Source organism: Mauremys reevesii, linkage group 3 (assembly GCF_016161935.1).
Source record: "Mauremys reevesii isolate NIE-2019 linkage group 3, ASM1616193v1, whole genome shotgun sequence".
NCBI classification, from domain to species: domain Eukaryota; kingdom Metazoa; phylum Chordata; order Testudines; family Geoemydidae; genus Mauremys; species Mauremys reevesii.
In genome coordinates this window covers 185,349,231-185,373,603 of record NC_052625.1, presented here as the reverse complement: position 1 = coordinate 185,373,603, position 24,373 = coordinate 185,349,231, and the positions used below count along the sequence as shown (strand labels likewise).

Genomic DNA, 24,373 nt, shown 5'->3' with positions numbered 1-24,373 from the left:
GTTCTTGAGTTTGCTTATTCTTAGACATATTGATTTACTTATGCCTGTGATATGGCTGTTGGGTTACAAAAAGACAATCTTAATGCTGCCATAATCACCTTTCTGACGTTTATATTCAAGCCAATGGCAGTGCTTTAATGTCTTGAGCTCATTGCCACTGAAATCTGTTGGAGCTTTTTCATTAACTTTAATATGAGGCCCTAAGTGAAATGTGGAAGACCCACTGCAAGTCACAGTAAATAAAGCAGTGATTGATATGAGCATTAATTCAAGGAAGTACTCAATATATAATTACTAGCTTAGCGTTTAATAAGCACTTAATTATTTTTAAACTAATATGAATTATACCACTTAATAAATTTAGTGAGGGTACTAATAGCAGTGCCGTAGTGAAATTCTGGTGCAAAATAGTAGTTGAAATTTCTGTCTTTGGCTGCTTAATGTGAACAGGCAAATTAAATGGGAATATGCCTGTTGTCATGATGAGGGTGGACCAACTGAACTGATTCTGATCAAAAGACTATTTAATTATTAATATGCTTCACAGGAAAGTTTTATGGTGAAGAATCTGCAACATATGGACGTGTCAAAAAAATGCTTGCTGCTTATTTATTGACTTGTTTGGAGATGTTTACTCTGACTTGAAGCTTAGAACCCAGCTTGCTTTTTCAGTCTCGAAATGCAGGGCTGATTTGTCTTGTTTTTTTGAGGCATGATTTGGAGATGGTCAGAATTGTGTGGCTTCTTCAAAAGGTAACAAAAGTAATTTTAAGGCACTAGAGCTTTGCTGTCTTCCCCCAGCTGGCAAACGTGGCCACAGTGCATGCATTGTATTTTTCTGCCATAATCCTGTAAAGCATTTTAAGGGAAGTCAAAGGCTAATAAACTTGAGGGCCTTAGTGAGCTGGACAAGTGAAATGTTATCTGCAGTTCCTCAAGTCATTCCAGGTGGTTTCAGCCATGTAATGGGCTGAGTTGCTTATCTGTTATCTCATAGATTTTCTGCTATCCTCTTTGCTTTTTTTATTTGATCTCATTGAGGTTATAGTGCTATGTGGGATAAAATAGGGAGAGTTAGGCCAGCTTTAGGTCAAGAGAATGGGTGGTGCTTTGATTTTAGGAGTAGTTTAGAAAGCTATTTAAGCAAAAGAGAATTGACAATCTTGCTGGCTGGAAATCTAAAAGGATGCTTTCAGGTTCTGGGTGAAATGAAGCAATATTTTAAAAATGGTCAGGAAGTAAAGCAACCCCTTTTCTTCCAGTTTGAGTTGTGAATTAGTGGCTGGTAGGCCTTGAAAATGTTCACCTTACAGTGGTTGTAGCCATTAAATCTTAAACTCTACTCTAATGACTCTGTTGTTGCTGCTGCCCTCTGAAGAGTTAATTTTGAGTGAGAACCTTACTCAGGTGTCAGTTGTGTCTGTTTTCTCCTCCATAATCAAGGCTTCTGAGGAACTTATTTTAAGCTACCTAGAAAGAATCTTGACCTGAATGTTTTGAATATCAGACTTAACAGGACTGTATGCAGTAACAATAATGGTGATAGATCCAAGGCATTTAATATAGAAGTACTACATGCTTGGAATCAAAGTCCTTTTGTGAGCGGGACACAGTCTCTAATATTCAGTGATTTTTCTGAAGGAGGTACCAGGAGAGAGGAGCTGCAAGTTTACAGTCATATCACAGCTCTTCTGACAATGCTCTGAGAAGTCCCACTGTCCTATTCTCTAGCTGCTTTTTCTTCTGTGAAATATACTGCAGCAGTGACTACTGCAAAAGTAGGACTTGCTGCCAGTGCCATATTAGGGAGATCAGATACTAGAATACCATTGGATAAGGAAGAATTTTGAGGGTGAGCGCCTTTGTATTTTTACCTGCTGTTTTCTCTCTGACATGTAGAATTGAGAATCTGTCCCTACAGATACATATTAGAACCACAGCATTTGATTACAATTCATCAAATAAGGCACTTTGGACAAGAATTGAGTTCTACTTCCAATTCCATTTACACTGTTTGTTTACATAACAAAATATGTATTTTTTCCAGTATTGTAGTAGCAGATTCTTGTTGTGACTGAATTATTTTTTTTCCTCTCAGTAGCAACATGCTAAAGATGTGAAATAAGAATTAGGGGGGGGAAAGTCAAATGTTATAAATTTATTTTGGGACATATATTGCAACCTCTTTGGAAGCTTTGAAAATTCAGGCAGAAATCAATATAATTCCAATAAAACTTTTTAAAACTTCCAGTAATACAATATTTTAAATGTGTATATATACTTTTTAATTAAGGGAACATTTTAGCAGGATTTACTTAACTTTGTTCATACTGCATTCCTCTGACATAGCTCTTTCCAGATTGAAAGGATGCAAATGAGGTAAGAATTAAGGCAAACCTAAAAGGCATGCAAATGATTTACATTTATATTCACTGACAATACAAGCACATGTGTGGATCAGACTCATGAACTGAGGAACTTTCGCCTCTGTCTGTCCAGTACTACTTTACAGCAGAATGGTGACATGGTTTATAATCAACAGTTACATTACCATGGGAAGTCAGTGTCACTAACATTACTCAGGCTAGGAGACACATAGCTAGCATCAGTAAAACGAACAATCAATAGTATTTCACTGCAGCACGGTACTGCTGCACAGGCTTCAGAGGAATAGGATTGTTATGAAATGACATTGCACACATCACATTGTGGCAGTTTATTTTTATAATATATACTTTTAAAATTCTTTAGCAAATGACATTCTCATGCACACGAGTGTTTCAAACACAAGAAGCAAGTCCATTTATAGGTAGTCCAAGCAATTTTTGTGTGTGTGGAAATAGCTGCAAACTGAATGGAACATCTAAACTTCTGTGCAGTCCATAATGCATTTTACATTATCTCATTTTTGAATGTCACACTGCAGGAGTAATACAATGGAAGGATCACTCTTTGCAGCTTCTTTGAATTCATCCAGTGTGATCTGGTCATCTTTGTTCTTATCCATCTTGCTGAAAATCTTGTCTACTCGTTGCTCTGGCGTGAGACCATCCTCATTCATTTTCATCATTATCACAGTACCCACCATCTTGTAAATGGCCTTTGGAAAGAAACAAAAGGGTAAATAATAAATTTAAAAAATCAAGACTTGGAGTAAGTATAATTAAGTCTAGTCAGTACATGGTTCTGGGTGTCATGACTATATGCAGAGTTGATTTTCTAACTTGAGATGGTGATTATGCCTTCAGATTAGCTTTAAAAATCCCAAACCCATTTGCTTCTGACAAGGAAAAACAGCCTATTCAATATTTTAATGAGATTAATTAATATAAATACAGGCTTCTTTAAAATGCTTATTCCATTTAGCACATTAGAACTATTTTGATTCTTCAAACACTTGAAACCTTTGTTTAAAGAAAATCATAATTTTACTGTTATAAGTGAGTTTCCAATTACAAGTAGATGCATAGTTTTATTTATGATGATCCAATAGAAGAGTAGTCCTGTAGTCTTAAAACAAACTAGAACAGCACACAGCTCAAATCCCCCTAAGCTCTGGATCAGATGTGTGTGCACTTCTGCAGTCTGAGGTTTTTACCAATCTTCACATCTTTGAAACATTTTGTACAAACTGACTGATCAGTTTCCTACGGTCATATTCTTCAACTGCTTGGATTTTTTTTTTTTTTTTTTTGTTACAAGATTATCTTGGTTGGTAAGAAGTAAACCTACCATAATCATCTGTAGAACACTTGACCAAGAATGAAAAGATTTTTCCATCAGATAAAGATTTAAGCTTGTTTTAGAACTATATGTCACTTTGAGAATTCCTATTTGAGGTCCTAGAAGTGTTCAGCTGTATGTTTTTCACACACATCAGAAAATTATCAAATGTACCTCTATATTAATATAAGTATATGCAAGTGTGCATACACTGCCCTCAGAAACCATAGAAACATTTTTTTAAATCTTTCCATTTGCTAATCACTTTGAGAAATGACACTAAATGATGGCTCTGCATTACATCATCGTTAGTCTATTAAGATGGGGGCCAACTGAACAAGTCTATAACAAATTTCCAATGTTTAGTGGACAGTGGAATATCCTATTTTAGATAATGGAATGTTTTTTTACAACTGGAAATATTACTGTTTAGAGAATCCAACTAAGCTACTGTATGTAATCACTAATTTGGCAACATTTTAGACGTTACTTCTACTGCACATTCTTATAAGGGAAGATTCTAGTTACTAATAGAACTAGCATTCTAATGTTGGACAGATAAGTTCTAACTATCTTAATGTGTTGTAAGATGCAAACTCCTTGGTGAAACTATGCTTTCCACAAACCAGTAAGACTTAATTAGGTTTCAGCATTATCAGCACAGCTTCTAGAGAAATACAAGTTCTTTGTGCATAGGCTGCATGTTTTATGCACAAACTCTTCTGAGCTCGGCACGCCACCCATGCCTGCTTGTGAGGGTTTGTATTAGGAAGTTTGTGTACTGGAACGGGTGCCACACCTTATGGAAAACGTTCAAAATGTACAAAAATTATGTTTGTAACAATGTGTAATATTTATCTTACCTCTATAATTTCCAGCATCTCCACTCTTGTAATTTTACCATCTCCATCTAGGTCATACATATTAAAGGCCCAGTTTAGTTTCTGTTCAAAACTACCCCTTGAGGTGATGGACAATGCACAAATGAACTCTCTGAAGTCAATGGTTCCATCGCTGTTCTTATCAAAGGTTCTGAAGGCATGTTGGGCAAACTTTGAAGCATCTCCATATGGAAAAAACTGCAAAATGAAATATAAATGCAGTCATTGGATGTTCAAGGGAACAATCTGCATACAGAAATATTGAAGTGAAGCTTTTAGGAAGACTTACTGTGATCTGAATATTTTATTGCATATTCTCAATTTATCAGCAATAATCCAGTATAGTCTATCAGTGCCTAATACTTAGAAAGTGATTCCTTACAAAAGTTCATGGTACATTGTACAGTAAAGCATTAAGAGCACTTTTTCATAAAAAGAGAAGGGGGAAAAAAAGCTTCCAACAAGGAAATATTTTCTACCCACCCACTACCTTATCTTCAAAGCTAACATTAAAGCAGATAATTCTTAAAGTGCAGCTAGACACTGAGAAATGATGGTAAATAAAAACAATAGCACTGAGGGAGCTAGCATCCCATGTTTCTTTATAGCAGCGGCTTCCAGAGGAAATTTGCTTAGTTTACATGTAGAGAGACATTTTCTATCTTCCAGCCTTGAAAATTCAGCCTGTCATCTGAAAATCAAGCTGATTTTTTTTCTGGCTCAAGAATCTTTCTTAATAATATTCTGCATTTGAAAAATGTAGCCTAATCTTATTCCAAATGAAGTCAACAGGGATTTTGCCATCCAATGCAGGATTCAGCCATTAGTTAACAATTCTATTGCTGGTGGATTTATTCTAGCTTGAACAACTACAATTCTCATGGTGGGTTAGCTCTGTGCAGTACTGCTCTGCAGTATGAATAGCAATGAAAACCTTATCTTGAGAAAGGTAAGTAAAACATCTCCGACTTAAATAAAATGTTAGAGAGGGTGCCCTTTTAGAGCCATTTTTCTGATCATAACTGCCTTTTACAGTGGGTTCCTTTAAATGGGGTATGGATCATCAGCAGTAGTTACATTTACAACTGCATTTGCATTGAGATCTGTTCTAAGTATAGGAATTATTGCAACAAATACCACAAGTTCAGACGAACAGCACTGTCTTTATTTTTAAATTCAGTATTTTTGCTGCTTAAGAGAAATCGGTTGTTTTTCTGCAGTCAAGTTAGGGTGACCAGACAGCAAACATGAAAAATGAGGACAGGGGGTAGAGGGTAAAAGGAGCCTATATAAGAAAAAGACCCCAAAATTGGGACTTTCCCTATAAAATCAGGACATCTGGTTACCCTAAGTCAAGTACATGGGCATGTTTACTGCTGTTATTTTTTTGTTTATTATAACAAATTCACACACACAGTACAAAATCAGGAACATATGTTTACTTATGCTGATTTGCATAATACAAGTAAATGGGAAATAAACTGAGATCCAACTAAATATTACATTATGCTACTCATGTTCATTTCTCAGTTTCTATTATCAGGTAAATATGCAGCACATTCCAGTTTAGTGAAAAAAATTAAAATTACTGTTTCATGCATGGTTAGGGCTGAGACTTTCCAGTAACTGTAATGTCCTACTCACAGAGATTGTCTCTCCTATGGGCTCAGTGCAAGAAAATGTCATTCATGAAGGATATTTTCAAGCTCATGTTGAAATCCCAATGAAGGCAAAGGGACTTAAGTACTTCCTGGCTCAAGACATATGTTCATACAACACCAGCACCATGGAATCTGACCATGGTCTTTGGGCATTGCCATGATATAATGCCACAATGAGGTTGGGTGGGATGGGCGATACCATTCAACGTTTTGTTTTAACTAATGCTGAATATGAGGGAGTCATTTTAGAACCAGGGCAACCTTCCTGCTGTCTAGGGCCCCGAATGCCACTACACTATATGTAGTGTGGTACAAGTTTGCACAGGGGCACATGCTGCCTGTGCACTGTAGAACAGAGCTGCCCGTGGGTGGGAGTAGGGTAGGTCTGGGATCTTGAGGATCCATAACTATGCACATTCCATCAGCCATTTCCACCTTGTGGGAGCTGTTGCAGTCCTGAGGCTCTGGTAGCAGGGGTGAAGCAGCTTTGCCACTGCAAATTTTGTGGCAGGAAGGGGAGGGGCAAAAACTAGGATTCCTTTGCCCTACTGCTTCATGCACTGGGATCAGGCTGTACCCCTTGCTGAACAAAAACAAGATGCACATTGGCATGTGTGATTACCCATTTTTAATCAGCTGAGAGTATATTAATCTTGGCCCTGAGCCCCTAACCAGCTATGTACATCATACATCTTTGGACTGTATTAGGTTAAGCTACCATTACAAAGTACAATATATTTTAACCATTCGCATTCGAAAGCTGCACTAATAGAGTATGTCTACACTGCATTGGGAGTGAGCCTCCCAGTCTGGGTCCACAGACTCACATTAGTGGGGCTCATATTGAAAACAGCTGCGTAGAGATGGCTTTGACATTGCAGCTGGGGCTGGAGCTCATGACTACACAAGGAACAAGTGGAAATTTGGGCCTGAAATCTTAAGCTATGTATGCAGCTATGCCTCAAGCAGGAATCGGGTCAGAGTTTGGATAAAAAAATGCAATGTGGTTGTCTACTTTATCTGTCTTCATGCCCTTCTTTCATTCTGACCTCTACGTGTACTTTGCTGTAGTGCTGAACGAGCTGATGAACAATGTTGCTTTCCTTGTGTTTGCCTAAAGGATATTTGTATAACGGGCTGTTTTTCTGCTTGTCAAATATTTATGGTCCCAGGCATTACTCTCTCTCACCAATAATGACAGCAGCAATGTTAGAAAGGTACAAAGCGAATTCAAACAAATCTCCACTGATACGTGTTGCCATGAAATAGTGCAGTGGTCCCCAAACTATTCAGGGTCATAACCCCCCGGGGATGGGGCTGGCAGCTGGGGCCAGGACCAGGAGCAGAGCTGGGTTGTACTCCCTCCCGACCTCCAGGCTCTAGCTGTGCCCCCCCAATGATCATCCCTGCTCCCCTAGGGCAACATGCCCCACTGTTTGGGGACCTCTGGAACAGACTCTTACGAAACTGTTGATTGGAAGATTGGTGAAAGTAGCTTTAGCCAGTCATTGTTAGAATAGTTGATTCCCATTAAAATGAAATAGTGCCACAAGATGTTTTTATAAAATATAAGGACATTGTACAGCTTGGAAAATCTGTTTCTTTTCTGCATATTCCCAGTTGTGGGGTGCACCCACCTGCCCATGCCAATAGTAGGCTTTAGGAACCTTATAGAAGAGCAGCACTGGGTGGGGGTGTCCTCGCATGATACCAGACATGCATCACTTAGTTTCTAGTCCCCAAACCCCTCACTTCCTGCCTCTTCATGGTCACCAGAGAACTTTTCCAAGGTCAAACCAAAAGTTTCCTGTTAACATCTTGTAAGGTTTAGACAGAGAATTTTAGGTAGCTTCTGCATTGCTGTGCAGTTTAGCCTGCTGAGCTATCTCTGTCCTGGCTCCTGGGCTTATTTCCATTCCAAAGTCTCCTCCTATCCCCACAAAATACACCAGGTTTACATGGACATACCCAAAACCTGATGTGCCTCAAAGAAAGTCAGTCCATGGATTGTTATTTCACAGGATTTAAGGCCAGAAGGGATCATTCAATTATCTAGTCCAGTGGTCCCCAAACTTTTTACATCATACCCCCCCTTACCTCTGTCCACCCACCCCCAGCAGTTGGGCGCTGGACCACACTTAGGTCTGTGGCTGGGAGCAGAGCTGGGGGTGGGAATGGGGCCAGGAGCAAAGCCACAGCTTGGGGGGGGGGAGGGGCAGAGTGGAGCTGCAGCAAGGAGCCAAGGCTGGAGCAGAGTTGGGGGCAGAGTGAGGCTGGGTGGCGCTCCCTCCCTGCCTGATGTTGGGGTGGCCCGGGCCCTGTTGCATCCCCCTAGAGAGAGGGCTGCCCCACAGTTTGGGGACCATTGATCTAGACTTACTTGTATAGATCATGCCCTTAAACTTCACCCAGGTACCCCCGTATTGAACCCAATAACTTATGTTTGGCTAACGCATACATTCCAGAAAGGCATCCAAGCTTTTCCTGAAGACATCAAGAAATGAAAGATACACCACTTCCCTTGGTAGCGTGTTCCAATGGTTAATTACCTTTATTGTTTGTTTAAAATAAAACAAAAAACAGATGCCTAATTTCTAATTTAAATTTGTCTGGCTTCAGCTTCCAGCCCTTGATTCTTCTTATGCCTTGCTCAAGTTGCTCTGCAAAGTTAAAAAGCACATTAGTGCTCGCTATTATCACCCCACAAAGGTACTTAACATTGTAATCAAGTAATCTCTCGATCTTTTAGATAAGCTAAACAGGTTCAGCCCTTTAAGTCTCTCATCATAAGGTATTTTCACCAGCCCTCAAATAATCTTTGTGGCTCTTTTTCCTGCACCCTCTCCTATTTTTCAACATCCTTAAAATGTAGACACCAGAACTGTATGCAGTATCCATTATTGATTTCACCAAGGCCATGCACATGGGTGAAATCATAGCCCTACTCAACACTCCTGTTTATATCGCCTAGGATCCAATTAGCCCTTTTCGCCACAGCAGCATGCACTAGGAGTTCATGTTCAGCTACTTGTGACCCTGAAATCCTTTTCAGAGTCATTGCTTTCAGGCTGTGGTACCTTATTTTGAAGGCATAGTCTGCATTCCTTGTTCCTGGGTGTAGTCCCTTGCACTTGGTTATATTAAAACACATCTTGTTAAAATGGGCTCAGGTTACCAAGCAGTCCAGATCACGCTGTATGACTGCCCTGTCCTCATAATTATTTATCACTCTGCCAATTGTTGTGACAGCTGCAAATTTTATCAGCAGTGAGTTTATAGTTACATCCAGATCCTGGATGAAAATGTTGAGTAGTGCTGGACCTAGCACCAATCTCTGCAGAACCTCACTAGGACCCCCCCATTCGATGGTGATTCTCCATCGACAACCACTTGCTGAGATCTGTCTGTTAGTTCTTAATCCATTTAATGTGTGTGTTAGTGATATTATGTAGCATTAATTTTTTTTTAAAATTAGCATGTCATGCAGGACTCAATCAAATGCCTTACAAAAGTTTAAGTGGATATTTACTCAGTTACTTCTCAACCAAACTTGTATCTTAAATAATGAAGCTAGGCTGCCTGGCATTAATTGTTTGGCAACAGGGATCTTTGATGCCTTGGACCCCAAAGGAGAGCCCAAAATTAGGGCCACAATCCCATGCTTGCACAGTGATAGAATTAGGCCTGCATTGAGTTTGATGCTTTCTAAAGTGGGGAAGCAGATGTCTTTGATACCAGGGTTGCTCCCTTCCGCAGGCTCTAACATGAAGAAGTATTCTTGGTTCATTTTTAGGCTTCTACAGGGCCCAAGGCTCAGTGATACCAGCATGAGAGAATTTCTCAAGTGTGAATATCCAAAGGTAACACACTATGAACCATGGTAAGAAAACTTTCTCTCTCTCTCTTTAGCTTACTAAAAGGAAACCTCTTATAAGTCCAGTTACAAGACAGCAAACATACCATTCCCATTCACATCATTACCAACCTCCCTGTTCAGAAATCATGAAATTGGCTTAAAATAGAATCACAGGACTGGAGGGGACCTCGAGAGGTCATCTAGTCCACATGGCGGGACTAAGTATTATCTAGGCCATCCCTGACAGGTGTTTGTCTAACCTGCTCTTAAAAATCTTCTGTGATGGAGATTCCACAACCACTCTAGGCAATTTATTCCAGTGCTTAGCCACCCTGACAGGAAGTTTTTCCTAATGTCCAACCTAAACCTCCCTTGCTGCAATTAAGCCCATTGCTGCTTCTCCTATCCTCAGAGGTTAAGGAGAACAATTTTTCTCCCTCCTCTTTGTAACAACCATTTATGTACTTGAAAATGATCATATCTCCTCTTCTCAAGACTAAACAAACCCAATCTTTTCAATCTTCCCTCATAGGTCATGTTTTCTAGACTTTTAATCATTTTTGTTGTTCTTCTCTGGACTTTCTCCAATTTGTCCACATCTTTCCTGAAATGTGACGCCCAGAAATGGACACAATACTGGAGGCGAGGCCTAATCAGCATGGAGTAGAGCAGAAGAATTACTTCTCATGTCTTGCTTACAACATTCCTGCTAATACGTCCCGGAATAACATTCACTTTTTTTGCAACAGGGTTACACTGTCGCATATTTAGCTTGTGATCCACTATGACCCCCCAGGTCCCTTTGTGCAGTACTCCTTCCTCGGCAGTCATTTGCCATTTTGTATGTGTGCAACTGATTGTTCCTTCCTAAGTGGAGTACTTTGCATTTGTCCTCATTGAATTTCATCCTATTTACTTCAGACCATTTCTCCAGTTTGTCCAGATCATTTTGAATTTTAATCCTATCCTCCAAAGTACTTGCAACCCCTCCCAGCTTGGTATTGTCCACAAACTTTATAAGTTTACTCTCTAAGCATCATCTAAATCATTGATGAAGATATTGAACAGAACTGGACCCAGAGCTGAGTCCTGTGGTACCCCACTTGTTATGGTCTTCCAGTTTGATTGTGGGCCACTGATAACTACTCTCTCAGAACAGCTTTCTAGCCAGTTATGCACCCATCTTACAGTAGCTCCATCTAGAAGTTTATGATGAGGTTTTGTTTAGTCTGAAGGACTCTTTTTTGCGTTTTGCTTTCTGAGCCTTTAGAATGCATTCTGGGTCACATTTTCAGGCTTTTCTCTGAAACCACAAGAGCTAGAAAGTATTTTAAAAAAGAAAACTCAGATGCTTACAGGATTCCAGCATAAGAACGTTAGAACATAAGAATGGCCAGACTGGGTCAGACCAAAGGTCCATCTAGCCCAGTATCCTGTCTACTGACAATGGCCAATGCCAGGTGCCCCAGAGGGAGTGAACCCAACAAGCAATGATCAAGTGATCTCTCTGCTGCCATCCATCTCCACCCTCTGACAAACAGAGGATAGACACACCCTTCCTTACCCATCCTGGCTAATATCCATTAACGGACTTAACCTCCATGAATTTATCCAGTTCTCTTTTAAATGCTGTGATAGTCCTAGCCTTCACAACCTCCTCAGGCAAGGAATTCCACAAGTTGACTGTGTGCTGTCTGGGGCTTTGAGAAAAACACCAACTATTGTGAGGTTCATGATAAAATTCCACGGTTTGGCAATGCTGTGCTAAATACAAGGAGGTCTGGGGCAATGAAAACTCAGAGCTAGCTCCTGTGACAGTTCTACCCAAGTTCTGCAAACCAGTATAAACAGTCTACTATTAAATGTATAACAGTGATGCTGTTCCACATCGATTTGTTCCAACAAGAGCTTGGTGATGGTTCAACCCCAGAAGGGAATTAGAATGAACCTAATCTGTTTCCACTAGAGTTTCAGGGACCAAAGTTAGATGAACACTAAATGCCTTTGAAAATCTCACCCTCGTCCTTTTGGAGCAGGAGGCTGGCCTATTGCATAGCGGGTTAGGTACATTGTTATGGTTACTGTATTGTGTGGGTTTGCACGGCTGTTTACTGTGTGTATGTGTGTGAATCTCTCTTTTTAGGATATGAAGCTTCACAAAATCATGCTGTCTCACAACGTGCTGAGGAGCCTGGCTGTTGTCGAGGAGTCAGCACGTACTGCTAAAGGAGACCAACTACACCTTTGCAGATCTCTCTGTTACTTTCATTGGTGGTCACTATAAACACTACGGAGAAAGGCAAGGAGATGAAGGGAATTGGAAAAAATAATTTTTGTGCCTTACATCACTAGAGAACCTCGCTAATATGCTTCCCAGTTCTACTCCCTGCGAACATCCTTAGTGTAATGTACATACCCCTGGGCTCCTAGGCATTCCTTGGGCACTGACTGCAGGCCGCCATTAGTGGTGTTCAGGACTGTCTGCAGCAGAATGAGAAATTCTGTTTTGTCTTCATCAGTCACTCTTCTGTGCAGTGACTCTGCTCCCCTGTACTGAGAAGCACCAGGAATGGAGTTGCCCTCTGGAGCCGAGAGGCATAACATAGCAGAGTATCCCTTTAACCCATTAAACCAAGCGCTGCAGAGTGAATGATAGAGATTGTAGGAAATGGGTCAGGAAGATACTGGGAGCATGGACTGCTGTAAATCAAGGAAACCAGACAAGGGGAGCAGGGGAGGAGACCAGCTGCTAATGAGACTAGGCATCTACCCCCCCAACAGAAACACTCTGGAGCCCAGCAGTCAGACTGGGAGCCCTAGAACTGAGGTGGGTGGGTTAGGATGGACTCTTTGGCTAGCAGGGTGAGTAAAGAATAAAGAGGGGTCTTTCTAATTTGTTCTTGGGGACCCATTCATGTATCAGTACATCCCTAGTTAACATGAGCGTGTGGGCATAGTCTTGGTGTAAGCACAGGACTCCCACTAATCTGTGTTATGCCCACACAACTGGGAATTGAATAATATTCTATTACTCTTCATCAAGGCCAAGAGCTGGATGTGTCTCCTCTGGGCTAACATGAAGGCATTTAATATGTTCCAAATCTGAGTACTGAGACAAATGAGTGAGCTTTTCGCTGTTTGTTTGTTCTCAAGTTAACAGCAAATACAATAACAGGCCTCTGAATCACTGAACTGGAGCTCTCTTCCCAACTAGGAACTGGAACTTGTAATTGATGCTTGAAATACCCAGGGGAAGCCCTTAAACCTGCAGCTATGGATTTCTAGTATTCTTGCTTCAGACAAACCAAAACTCATTGTAAAAAATGTTTAAAGAAAAAAGACATGGATAATGTTTCCATTGTGCAGCTTCTGGCTCTGAGAAGATTTCCATGTAAGAAATGGAGCCAAGAACTGACTTAAGAGGAAATTGGCACCTGGCCTGTCCTTGAATTATTTTTAAAACTATCCTTTTGTGCTCTTTGCTTCCAAACTAAGGTACATTTAAAATGTTTTGTTACAGACAATTGGCCTAGAGATGAAGAAAGGAGGACAAGAACACTGCTGTGCCCCCTGTTCCTAGGCAGAAGCAGGAACTGAAATAACCTCCTCAATCTATTCCCAGCAAACAGAACATGAAATTACCTAAATTGGAAAGTATCAGGGGGTAGCTGTGTTAGTCTGGATCTGTAAAAAGCGACTAAGAGTCCTGTGGCACCTTATAGACTAAGAGACATAGTCAAGCATAAGCTTTCGTGGGTGAATACCCACTTCATCAGACGCAAGCTCATGTTCCAATACGTCTGTTAGTCTATACGGTGCCGCAGGACTCTTTGTCGCTTTTCTAAATTGGAAAGTTACTTGATTTTTATTAAAGCAGAGAATCTGCTGAGGAGGGTGAAGGGGAAGAGAGAGGTTATTCACATCCACACAATAAAAAGCAAAGTTGCTGCATCCACCTTTGCCTGATTTTCAGAAATAAATGCTTAATGTCTATTGCTTTGAGTAGATCAGGAGTATGTGTTGGTAGATGGAATCTGGCATATGTCATTGGGAATTAAAGGAATTAAGCTTTATCATTATGAAATCACTGGGTCAGAGAACAACAAAACACACTTCTTTGGTTTGGTTTTTTGTTTCGTTTTTGGAAAAGTCCTATATAGTTTAATTGGTCTGAAACTGCCAGGGCTGTGTAGACATTATAGAATGATATGGTTGGTTTACAAACTCTACAAAGGCTATTGTTCTCTATTAAACTTTTTCTTTTTCATCGTGTGTACAGTGTGTTACCTACTGTAAAAATAGCTACTGCCCAAAGGAAAAGGAAAGGATCCCTAGAAGGCACAGAAATGGTTCTGAAAAAATTGAATTTACCAGTCAGGCAACTGCCATAGGCCCAGTACTTGATGTTTCAGAAACAGATAAGGGACCAAGACAGGGATTGTCAAAAGATCCTAAGGGAGTTAGGGGCCCATTCCCATTGAAATTCCTAATTCCCTTAGGCTCCTTTGGAAAAACCTAACCCAAACCCTGGCCGATTTACAATGTGTTATGTCAAAAGGAACAAAATCTTCCTGGCTGCCACCAGCTTACACCAGGAAGGATAAGACTGATTTACTCTTATCAATATAGGATCTTGCCTTTGCCATGCATGTTAGTGACCGTAAAATTAGCCATTTATAAAATCAAAGCCAAGTATGTCTTTGTGACCTTGTGCAGCATTGAATTCCATGGCTGACCAGCCACAGACTATCCAAAAGGCAGGTGAGAAGTTAAATTTAACATTTCTTGCATTTCCGCCTGTCAAATCTCATCTCTTTTCTCATCCATGCTTTCTAACTGGAGTAAAGCAACTGCTTAACAGCCACATCACTCCTTTGCAGTGCTAGGGATATGCTAACTATTAGAATAAGTAGACAGTTTTAACTGGGGGGGGGGAGGGGAAGGCTCTTTCTTTTTTTTTTGTAATGCTGGTTCCCAGTCTAGGAAAAGACAATTTTAGGGGGTTCTTGTCTCCTGGAAGATTTCTGACAAATCTCTTTGGCTCTCTCTGGTTTTGTTCAAATAGCTTAGGAAATAGCTTTAACGGTCCCGAGACCAAAGCACTAGGAATATTAATCAAATGTCTATAAGATTTAGTTACGGCTGCACCTTCATAATGTCAGGAGGTGGGTCCTCTACCAGTAACAGACCTTTGAAAAAGTATTGTCAGCTGCAGCTCTCAAAGCACTCTCTAAACATTAACACTGAGATCATACTCGGAAGGTTGTTTATTAACCCCATTTTACACATGGGCAAAACTGAGGCAGAGAGGTTAAACACATGCCCAGGATTACAGAGTGAGCTGGTAACAAAGCCTAGAATAAACCTGTAATCACCTGCTTTAACAACTTGCCAACACTCCCTCTACTAAATATGCATATTGTCACTTGTTACAACAATAAATAAATATCAGCCTGGCCCCAAACTTCTGAATGCTGAGCTCACTTACCCGTACAGGAAAATAAAACAAATCACAAGCTTGACATCCCTATTTTAGAACTGTAATTGAATCACATTTTAAAATGAGGCCTTAAATGTTTAGTTCAGTGATCGCAATGGTTTCTTGTGTGGTCAAAATTTGGTTTTAGTTTAGAAAGTTGGATGTGATTCTAGATCACAGATAGAAAAATCACCTCATCACAACTCTTCACCCAGCCTAACACAGGGCTAGAGTCTCAGAGTTTGTCTATGTGGAGAAATTTAACAGCAGAAATATATAAGTATAATTAAACCATTACAGTTATACTAGTATAACACCCTATGTGGACAGAATAAGCATGGCTTTTTCCAGTGTAGTCTATACACAAGCTGTATCTCAACCAGCTTAGCGTTCATCAAAGGAAGTTGGGACAACTTTCATAAGTGCCTGAGTCCTATTTTCAGAAATGATTTAGGCACATAGGCTCCTAAATCTATTGAAAGTCAAGGAGTGAAATCCTGACTGCATTAAGAAATCTTAAATTCAAACGTAATCTCTTTATGGTAGCAGAAAGTACTAAAACAAAATCATCTAATTTCAATTGACAACGTATAAAATGTCTGGCATATGAAATATAGAACAACAATTAAAATAATGTATAATAATCTAGCTATGCAGACCAAATTTTATTGTCTAGATTTATCAGTACAATATATTTAATTGAAGCAAAATTTGAAAGCTTATCACATCATCTGATTTGAAACATTTTACAAGACATCATTTAGATCCCAATGAGACAAGAAATCATGAAAGATCATCTAAAATAAAATGATTTATTTATTGACAATTTTATATTTAGAATTAAATTTGTATGTGGTCATTTCAGACCTCCAAGAAACTCCCTTCAGATCATAATAAAGGTAATAGTGAGAGACTGGACTGTCTGACAGCTAGGGAAAATAATAGTGAAAATAATAGGGAAAATAAAACTCCAAAAAAACTTGGTTTGTTGGCAAATTAACATTGCAGTGTACTTATGTTTTGGATGAATTAATGATCACATTGTGTCCTATATTCAGAAACCTACCAGAGATACATGAGTCTTCCATTAAAAACAAAAATAGAGCATAATTTACCCCATATATGAGAGGAGTTTATGTTTCTACTAAAATCAGCTATCAAGGTAAGAAAGTGGAATTATTTGTGAGTACAATAAAATGCAAGCGGGATACACTTGTGGCATTTCTGAAATTACTAAGAGTGGGATATTTGGTGTTATATCCTTTAGCCCAAAATTGTCTACAGACATTTGACTGCACTTTGATACATATGTTCTTAATTAGGGGAAGTTGAAACTGTCTCTGTTTATTGATAAGAAAGATGTTATTGTCCGGCTATCCTGAACAAAGGACAGAAGACACTGCATGCGGTTTAATTAGGCAGCAATTCCATTCTTAAATGTCTGGGAGTACCTGGCAATAAAGGTACAGTGCAGGTAATTCCGTAATCATTTCAGTATATACCCAAGGGGCTTCCATTAGCCCTCCCCCTTACCCGTCCTGGTCCCCAGCAAACCCTCAGTCCTTACTCAGGCAAAACTGCCATTCTCTACAATGAGAGTTTTGACTGCACAGGCAGTGACTAAGCACTTCAGAATTTGGCTCAGTGTAAGCAGAAGTAATTACAGAAGCTTATCATCCATTAATACTTTAATCAAATGTTAAGTGATTTAGATCTTTCAAATGCACAGGGTTCTGTAATGTTCTCAGCCTTCATCCAGATAGTGCCATACCACCACAGACAGTCACAAATACGCATCTGAAGAATACATCTTAGAGCTATTTTGTTCACACATATGGAAAATCAAATCATAGTTACTCTGGATTAATTTTATTACGGAAGTTCCAGGGGGTTGATTTTAACAGCTAGATTCGAACATGTTCCAAATCTTCATTACAGAATGAGATTTCAGCATACTGCAATACGGCTGGCTACACTGCACACAGGTCTATGTAGTGAGCTCTGTTCACAGTTCAGATTTACATTAAAGAGGGGGCCCTTTCCGATCTGATGTTAACCCACTTTCTAGTATCAGTCTGTTCAGCAGTGGAATCTCAGCAGTTGTCCTATGTCGGAAGCTCACAATGTGTGGGCTGTATTCACCTCATATGCAACTGATGCTTGTAGGACTTTCCCCAGATTTGCTGCAACAGTTCTATGGAGAGCTTCACAACCATTTTTCTAATAACTGTAAGAGGATTCAAGGGAATAGACACTGTAAACATACTACAGTTCTGCTCCACCAGATGGTTATGTTTGTGTGCTTGAGTAGATAGGCTAGTAAACCAGGCATTTGCTTTGCTAAGCTATTTCCAGTTTTCAGATGAAGCTGTAGAAATCCACATTTAATTGCAAGGCCTCTGACAAAGCATGATCATTATTAATCTTTCTTCACAAATGTTAATAAATATTTTCACTGGGTTGGGTTTATACCCCTTTTAAAATCTTTGGACCACTATGCTACAATGCAGGCACTGGCTTCTATCGCACTTCAAGAGCTTCACATGTGTAACCGCAGGAACCGTAAAATTATCAAAGCAGTTGATGACATTTACATTGGCTCACCTATGGGACTTCAGCAGGAGCTGATAGAATACTCAGTAAAGAAACAACATTGCTGAGGATGTAATTTTCATTTATCTTAATGCAGTTAGTCCAAGTGTAGAAGGAGATGCCATTTCAGAATCAGGGGCCTGCTCCTTCTCCCACTGACTTCATTGGTCACAAAATCAGGACCTGGGATCCCTCCCCTTATTGCAATTATTCCATCTTTGCAGAAAACAGCTATGCATTCCTCACAGGTCATACATCTGCTAGGGTATTCCCCAGAGCTAATACATGAGTCTCTGTTGGATAACTTGGAGAAAGAAGGCCAAATTATGGGTCACATGCCAGCACCTCTATGGTGCAAAGGGGCCATAAAGCTGCCCTAAGAGAGCAAATGCAGAGACACAGCCTGAGTACACTGTACTGCAGCAATCCTTGGCTATTGTAACAGTCCCTTGGTAGCCACTGCAAGCGGTGAAAACTAGAACAGCCCTGCGATACATAGCCACCTTCTCCTCCCCACTGCAGGCCTTCCTGGGCCCTGCACTAAGCACAGCTCCCCCAGGCTCAAAGATCTGGTTTTATGTTCACTGGTTAAATCTGTTACCTCATAGTCAATGTGAATGCAATGGATCCATATAAATGGAACTTGGTTTCAAGTTGCAGGATGCCTAGTAAGGAACTGGAATTACCATTGATTTCAGCATTAGCATAGGCTGTTGGTATCACTGCCACACTGCATCGCAGAAGATAGCAGAGTATTTTCTGCTATAAAGTTAATACAGATAAATAGCAGAAATAAAATGTCAACGCCAATGCAAGAAAGTTTAATAATGTTGAGAAATGGTCTAGGAAAAAGACACAAGAAATGATAAGTATCATTAAAAGCGACCTGTATTAGAAAGGCAGGAAAGAGATTTCCCCCCCTCCCCCAGTTGTTTTTGACCTTGGAGTTATTTTATACACAAACTTCCAATGATCTAAGTAAACTGGTTTCATAAAATTGATATAGTTATTTCAGTGCAAGTCTGTGTGTGGTGACTCTTGTCCTCTCAGGTAAGCCTAACTAAATGAGTTTTAAACCACAACTTTTGTTGTTATAATGCATGCTTGTATGTAGACCCGTCTTTAGACAGATCCAGTGAAATACTGGCCCCAGTGAAGTCAATGAGAGTTTTGTCATTAACATCAGTGATGACTTCACTCATCAACTCTTGTCTTCCCTGCTTTTTCTGGAGGTCTCCTTGGAAGATCAGAGCATTGGAACAGTAGTTTTCTTAGCCCTTGATAGAGGGACTTTTGATAACAAGGTTTTCTCTTCCAACTGTCTATTATATAGTTGAGTTAAAATAGACAACAAACAAATCACAATCTTCTGAACTGTCAAACACACACAGCTTCTACTGACTGCCACAGGAGACATGGGTGCTCATCACCTCTGAAAATCAGCTCAAATTACCAAACAGCCTGACTAAACATTCCTGCTGAGCCTGCGGGTATTCGGGAGACATGCTAGTGAATTATCCTCATTTGAATTATTTGCAGTGTGTGCCTCTTAGGTTTTAGTGCACCACTCAACACTGTAGTGTCAGTGGACCAGAAGGCTTGTTCTTTGTGGAAAGCTTGGTGTTACTGCATGTGGACATTGCTTATTATGCTTGTCATAGAAACAGCAGATGGAAAAGATTTATTAGGTCATCCAGTCTATACTCCTTGTCATATGTGATAATTTCTTCCATGTGTGATATCTATGTTGCCCTATTTGCTCTGAGGTCTTCTTAATATTTAAAAAAGTTCAAATTTATTATGTGATTATTGTGTATAATCTAATTTCCTTCAACGGGGAGAAGCAGTAGATGTGATAAAGCTTGACTTTAGTAAGGCTTTTGACACAGTTCCAAACAACATTCTTATAAGCTTATGTAGGGGAAAATGGTCTAGATGAAATTGCTATATGATGTGTGCACAACTGGTTCCAAAACTGAATTCAGAGTAATTATTAACTGTTTATTGTCCAAATGGGAGGCCATATCAAGTGTGGTCCCACAGAGGGTCGGTTCTGAGCAACAGTCGATTGACCAGTATTCAGTATTTCCATTAACAGCTTGGATGATGGAGCGGAGAGTACATTTATAAAATCTCAGGATGACACCTAGCTGGGATGGACTGTAAGCACTTTGCAGGACACAATTAGAATTCAATAGGCTATTGATAAATTGGAGAACTGGTCTGAAATCAATAAGAATAAATTCAGTAACGACAAATGCAGCGTAGTACACTTAGGACAGAAAAATCAGACGTACAAATACAAAATGGGGAATCACTGGCTAGGCAATAGTACTGCTGAAAAGGATCCAGAAGTTACAGGGTATCACAAAGCGAACATAAGACCACAATATGATGCTGTTGTGAAAAAGCCGAACGCCATTATGTGCAGGAAACATTATGAATTAACAGGAGTATGGTATGCAAGATATGGGAAGTAATTGAGTCACTCTGCTTGGCACTGATGAGGCCTCAGCTAGAGCACTGCATCCCAGTTTTGGGTGCCACACTTTCAGGAAGCTGTGGACAAATTTGAGGTAGTCCAGAGGAGAGCAACAACAATGATAAAAAGTTTAGAAAACAAGACCCATGAGAAAAGGGCTAGCACCCCTTCTGGTCCACTCACACTGGTTTACGTTGGTATAACTATACTGACTTTAATCAAGATATTCCAGATTTATATCAGTGGAAATGGTATCAGAATAAGGCCTATGGCTTTACTTTCACTATTCAAATGAATCGAGTGGATTTTGTATTAGTGGTGCAGAGGCTGTATACACCCCTTTTTGAGATCGATGGGAGCCACTGTAGATAAAGTGAATGGGCTGCAGCAATCCAAATATGAAACATCTAGAGAAGACATTTACACACTGCAACAGGGAGAAGTCGAGTTACCTGTTGTTTATCACACATCTCCCGGCAGATCTCATGTGGAGGGCGTAGCATTAAAAAGCTTCCAACCTGCTGGATTAATCTCTTTATTCACAATGTGGAGAATTAGTAATTAACTAGGAGGAAAATGAATTGATTTTCAATCACTGCTTTTCTGTAATTAGATTTAAACAATGAGCAACCTAATGCAGCCACGGTTGTGCTACAAACCAATGTGCTAACAGATCAGTTATGGCCCACTGCAAACAATCAATCGCAGAGAATTATTGCCAAAACAGTTAGTATTACCAGTGCATTACACCAGAGCTGGGACTGATTAAATGCGATTTCTTTTTATTCTTCCCCATTTGAGTGACAGCACTGGAGCATTTCATTTCTCTATTTTAATTTTGGCACGGTTCACACTGCCCCAGGGTCAGTCACAATACAGGGATTCAACAATGGCAGAATCCAGCTGTAGCTATACCCCAGTTTAATTACAACATCCCTTCATTTGACACCACATTATCTGTTTAGGAATCTGGGACCATACCAGACTGTATAATGCACCAATCTGGAGCAGATTTGCCCCTTAAAGAAGCTTCTGACTTCTTTTCCCTTCTGAAAAGGCCTTGACTTTCCCAGTGAGTCTTAGCCCTGAAGGATCAGAGCATTAATTCTAATGTCATGCATGCTGTCTCATGCAACTTTTTGAATATCAATTTGTAGCTCCCAAAGAAGCAGGATTAAAAGCACTAGTTTGTGCAGTTTGCAAAACAAGAGATTTGAAACGGAGATCATCAAATGGAGATAATCACCTTACAAATAAATAGAGGGGGCTGTAAAATAATGAGAAATAGCTCTCTCTAAGCACTTATGGTTCTCATCCCCTAGCTACCTGTGTGCCACATTTACATTAATAAATCTATTCTCACAGCTTCCCCACAAGGTACAGAAGTAGTAGCATTCTGCTTTTACAGAAGGGCGATTGAGGCATAAGAGATTAGATGGCCAAGACAGAGAAAATTTTCCAGTAGACATGGGATTTGAACTCAGCCCACCTGAAACCTAGCTAGGGTCTTTAACTACCACTCCATCCTTACTCTCTGATAGCCAAATTGTACACCTAGCAGCCCTAAAGAGGCCACAGCTGACCCACAGCATGCTAAACTGCCAGCCACGGCCCGAACATGATTTTCAGAATGCAGCACCTTTAACTGCAAGATGAGCGCACTGTCCAGGATTTGGTACTGAACATAGAGCCCACTACCTCCAGAGACAACCTGGAGCTTCCCACAAGCAGACCATTATTACAGCTCACTCAGAAATCATTCTGCCGTCACCACACCTGGACCCAGCCACCTGCACACTCTTGGTGTGGGCCACTACTAGTTCGCTCAAAAGCCACAGTCTTCTACCATGCAAAGTTGGCCAACTGAAGGTTGGTGAGCTCAAAAACCAAGTATAATGAAAATGCCAGCTTATTACTGGGTATTGCTTTTACGCTCCAGTTTAGCATCCAACCAGTAGAGGACTCCACACTCCCTGTGCCGCTGACAGACCAGATGCCAGCTTTTGCCCAGGCTACAGGCATTAGCTGAGAACTGACAATCTGGTAGCTGCAGACCAGACCAAGTCACCTATATGTTACTTTTGCTCAAAATAGGTATTAGTCTCATACAAATATATTTAGTATTTAGACTCTATGAATTCCTTGTAAATTGCTGCCTGCATTAATCTCACTTGTCAAGTATGGATTTCCTTATAGCATGAAATACAGAAGGTTTGCTTTATAACTTCAAAAATGTTTGCTCTGAACTTGTGAACTGAGGCATGGTTATAATTTCCCTCCCCACCCCATCCAGCAGGGCTATCAAAATCAGATGGGCCATCACAGATCATCACACTACAAATGATTGGCCCTAGTGCACTGAGGAAATGCTACATGCAAGGAAGCTTGTCCTGTGGACTTGGAAGATGAATGAAGAAATAAAACAAAGCCATGGGAAAATTTGCCATTGTTTTGGCTGTTTGAATCTAAAGGGCCAGAGACTCTAAACTGAAGCCAGAGATCCCCTGGGGATGCCTCTTGAGTCTGCCCTGAAAGACACTTTGAATTGACAGATCACTGCAACTCTGTCACTCTCAGGATTTAGATGGTAACTCATCTGTGTCTATATGTTTGCTTGCTTTCACCTGTAAATAGGGTCTCATTTCTTTTTCCTAGTTAATAAACCTTTAGATAGTTTATTACAGGATTGGATACTGGGGTTGTCTTTGGTATAAGATCTAGCGTACCAATTGACCTGGGGTAAGTGACTGTTTGCTTGGGACTGGAAGCAAATTGCATGTGGTGTGATTTTTGGTGTAAGTGACTATTTATCACTAAATCCAGTTTGTCTGGGTGGCCAGGTGGACGTGAGAGTTGTCTCTTAGGGACTGTCTGTGACTCCATAGTCAGACTGTTACAGTGATCCAGGAGTTCACATTTGTCCCTGGCTTGGTGAAATCTAATTACAGAACACACCACCAGTTTGGGGTGTTTGCCCTGACTTTGACAGTCTGCCCTGAGGTAGGCACTCATCGTCGTCAGCCACTCCAGGCCGCATGACACCCTCACAACAAAGAAAATGGAAAAGCAACCTGAGATCAGAGCCTCGGAGGGAGCCAGAGGCTGCATGGGAGCAGGAACATTAGGCTGGAGACAGTAGCCTGGGAGCTGTATTGAGACAGCCAGGTAGCAGCCACTATGGGAGGTAGGATGGGAAGGCTGAATGCCAAAGCACAGGCTGTGACTTAACAGCATCCCAATGCAAAAGCCTCACTGGTGTCTGGAGTGAATTTTAACTGGCGTGACCAGTTCACTGTATTTCAACTCACTAATGTCATAGCCTGTAAATAAAAGGTGTCATGTCAGATATCAATAGAAAGCTAATAACATACTGCTCAGTAATATTATTGTCTAGTGTATGTACAGATGACAAATTCAAAATTACAAACATATTGGGAATTATGTTCTTAAAGTGTATCTGTCAGGCAGGACTAACGTTACCCCACCCTAGACAAAGGAATGTGGGTCTGCCACCTTGAAAGTACTTCCAAGGTATAGTAAGAGACAATGGGAATGCTGTTTGTAGAGAAGGTGATCAGGACCATCAAGCCAACAAGAGGAGAAGATAATCGAGCAGCAGGGAGAGGAGATTGCAGGAAACAGACCAATTTGCAGTTTAGCAAACACCAGTGGGGAAAGAAACCAGCATTAAACGTCATT

General features: G+C 40.4%; 1 protein-coding gene across 4 annotated transcripts in view; it reads right to left on the bottom strand.

The window, feature by feature from the left end:
* Positions 1-1,307: 1,307 nt before the first annotated feature.
* The window catches only part of VSNL1 (visinin like 1), a 137,691-nt gene continuing 114,625 nt past the window's right edge, over positions 1,308-24,373 (bottom strand). For 2 of the 4 annotated variants that reach the window (XM_039531988.1, XM_039531989.1), the window contains 2 exons: positions 4,587-4,802; positions 1,308-3,100 (listed from right to left, as the gene is read on the bottom strand). In XM_039531988.1, coding sequence (XP_039387922.1) covers positions 2,903-3,100; positions 4,587-4,802 — 414 coding nt within the window. In that variant the 3' untranslated portion in view covers positions 1,308-2,902. The remainder of the gene's footprint in view (positions 3,101-4,586; positions 4,803-24,373) is intronic. The other 2 variants (XM_039531987.1, XM_039531986.1) reach the window with 1 other exon arrangement.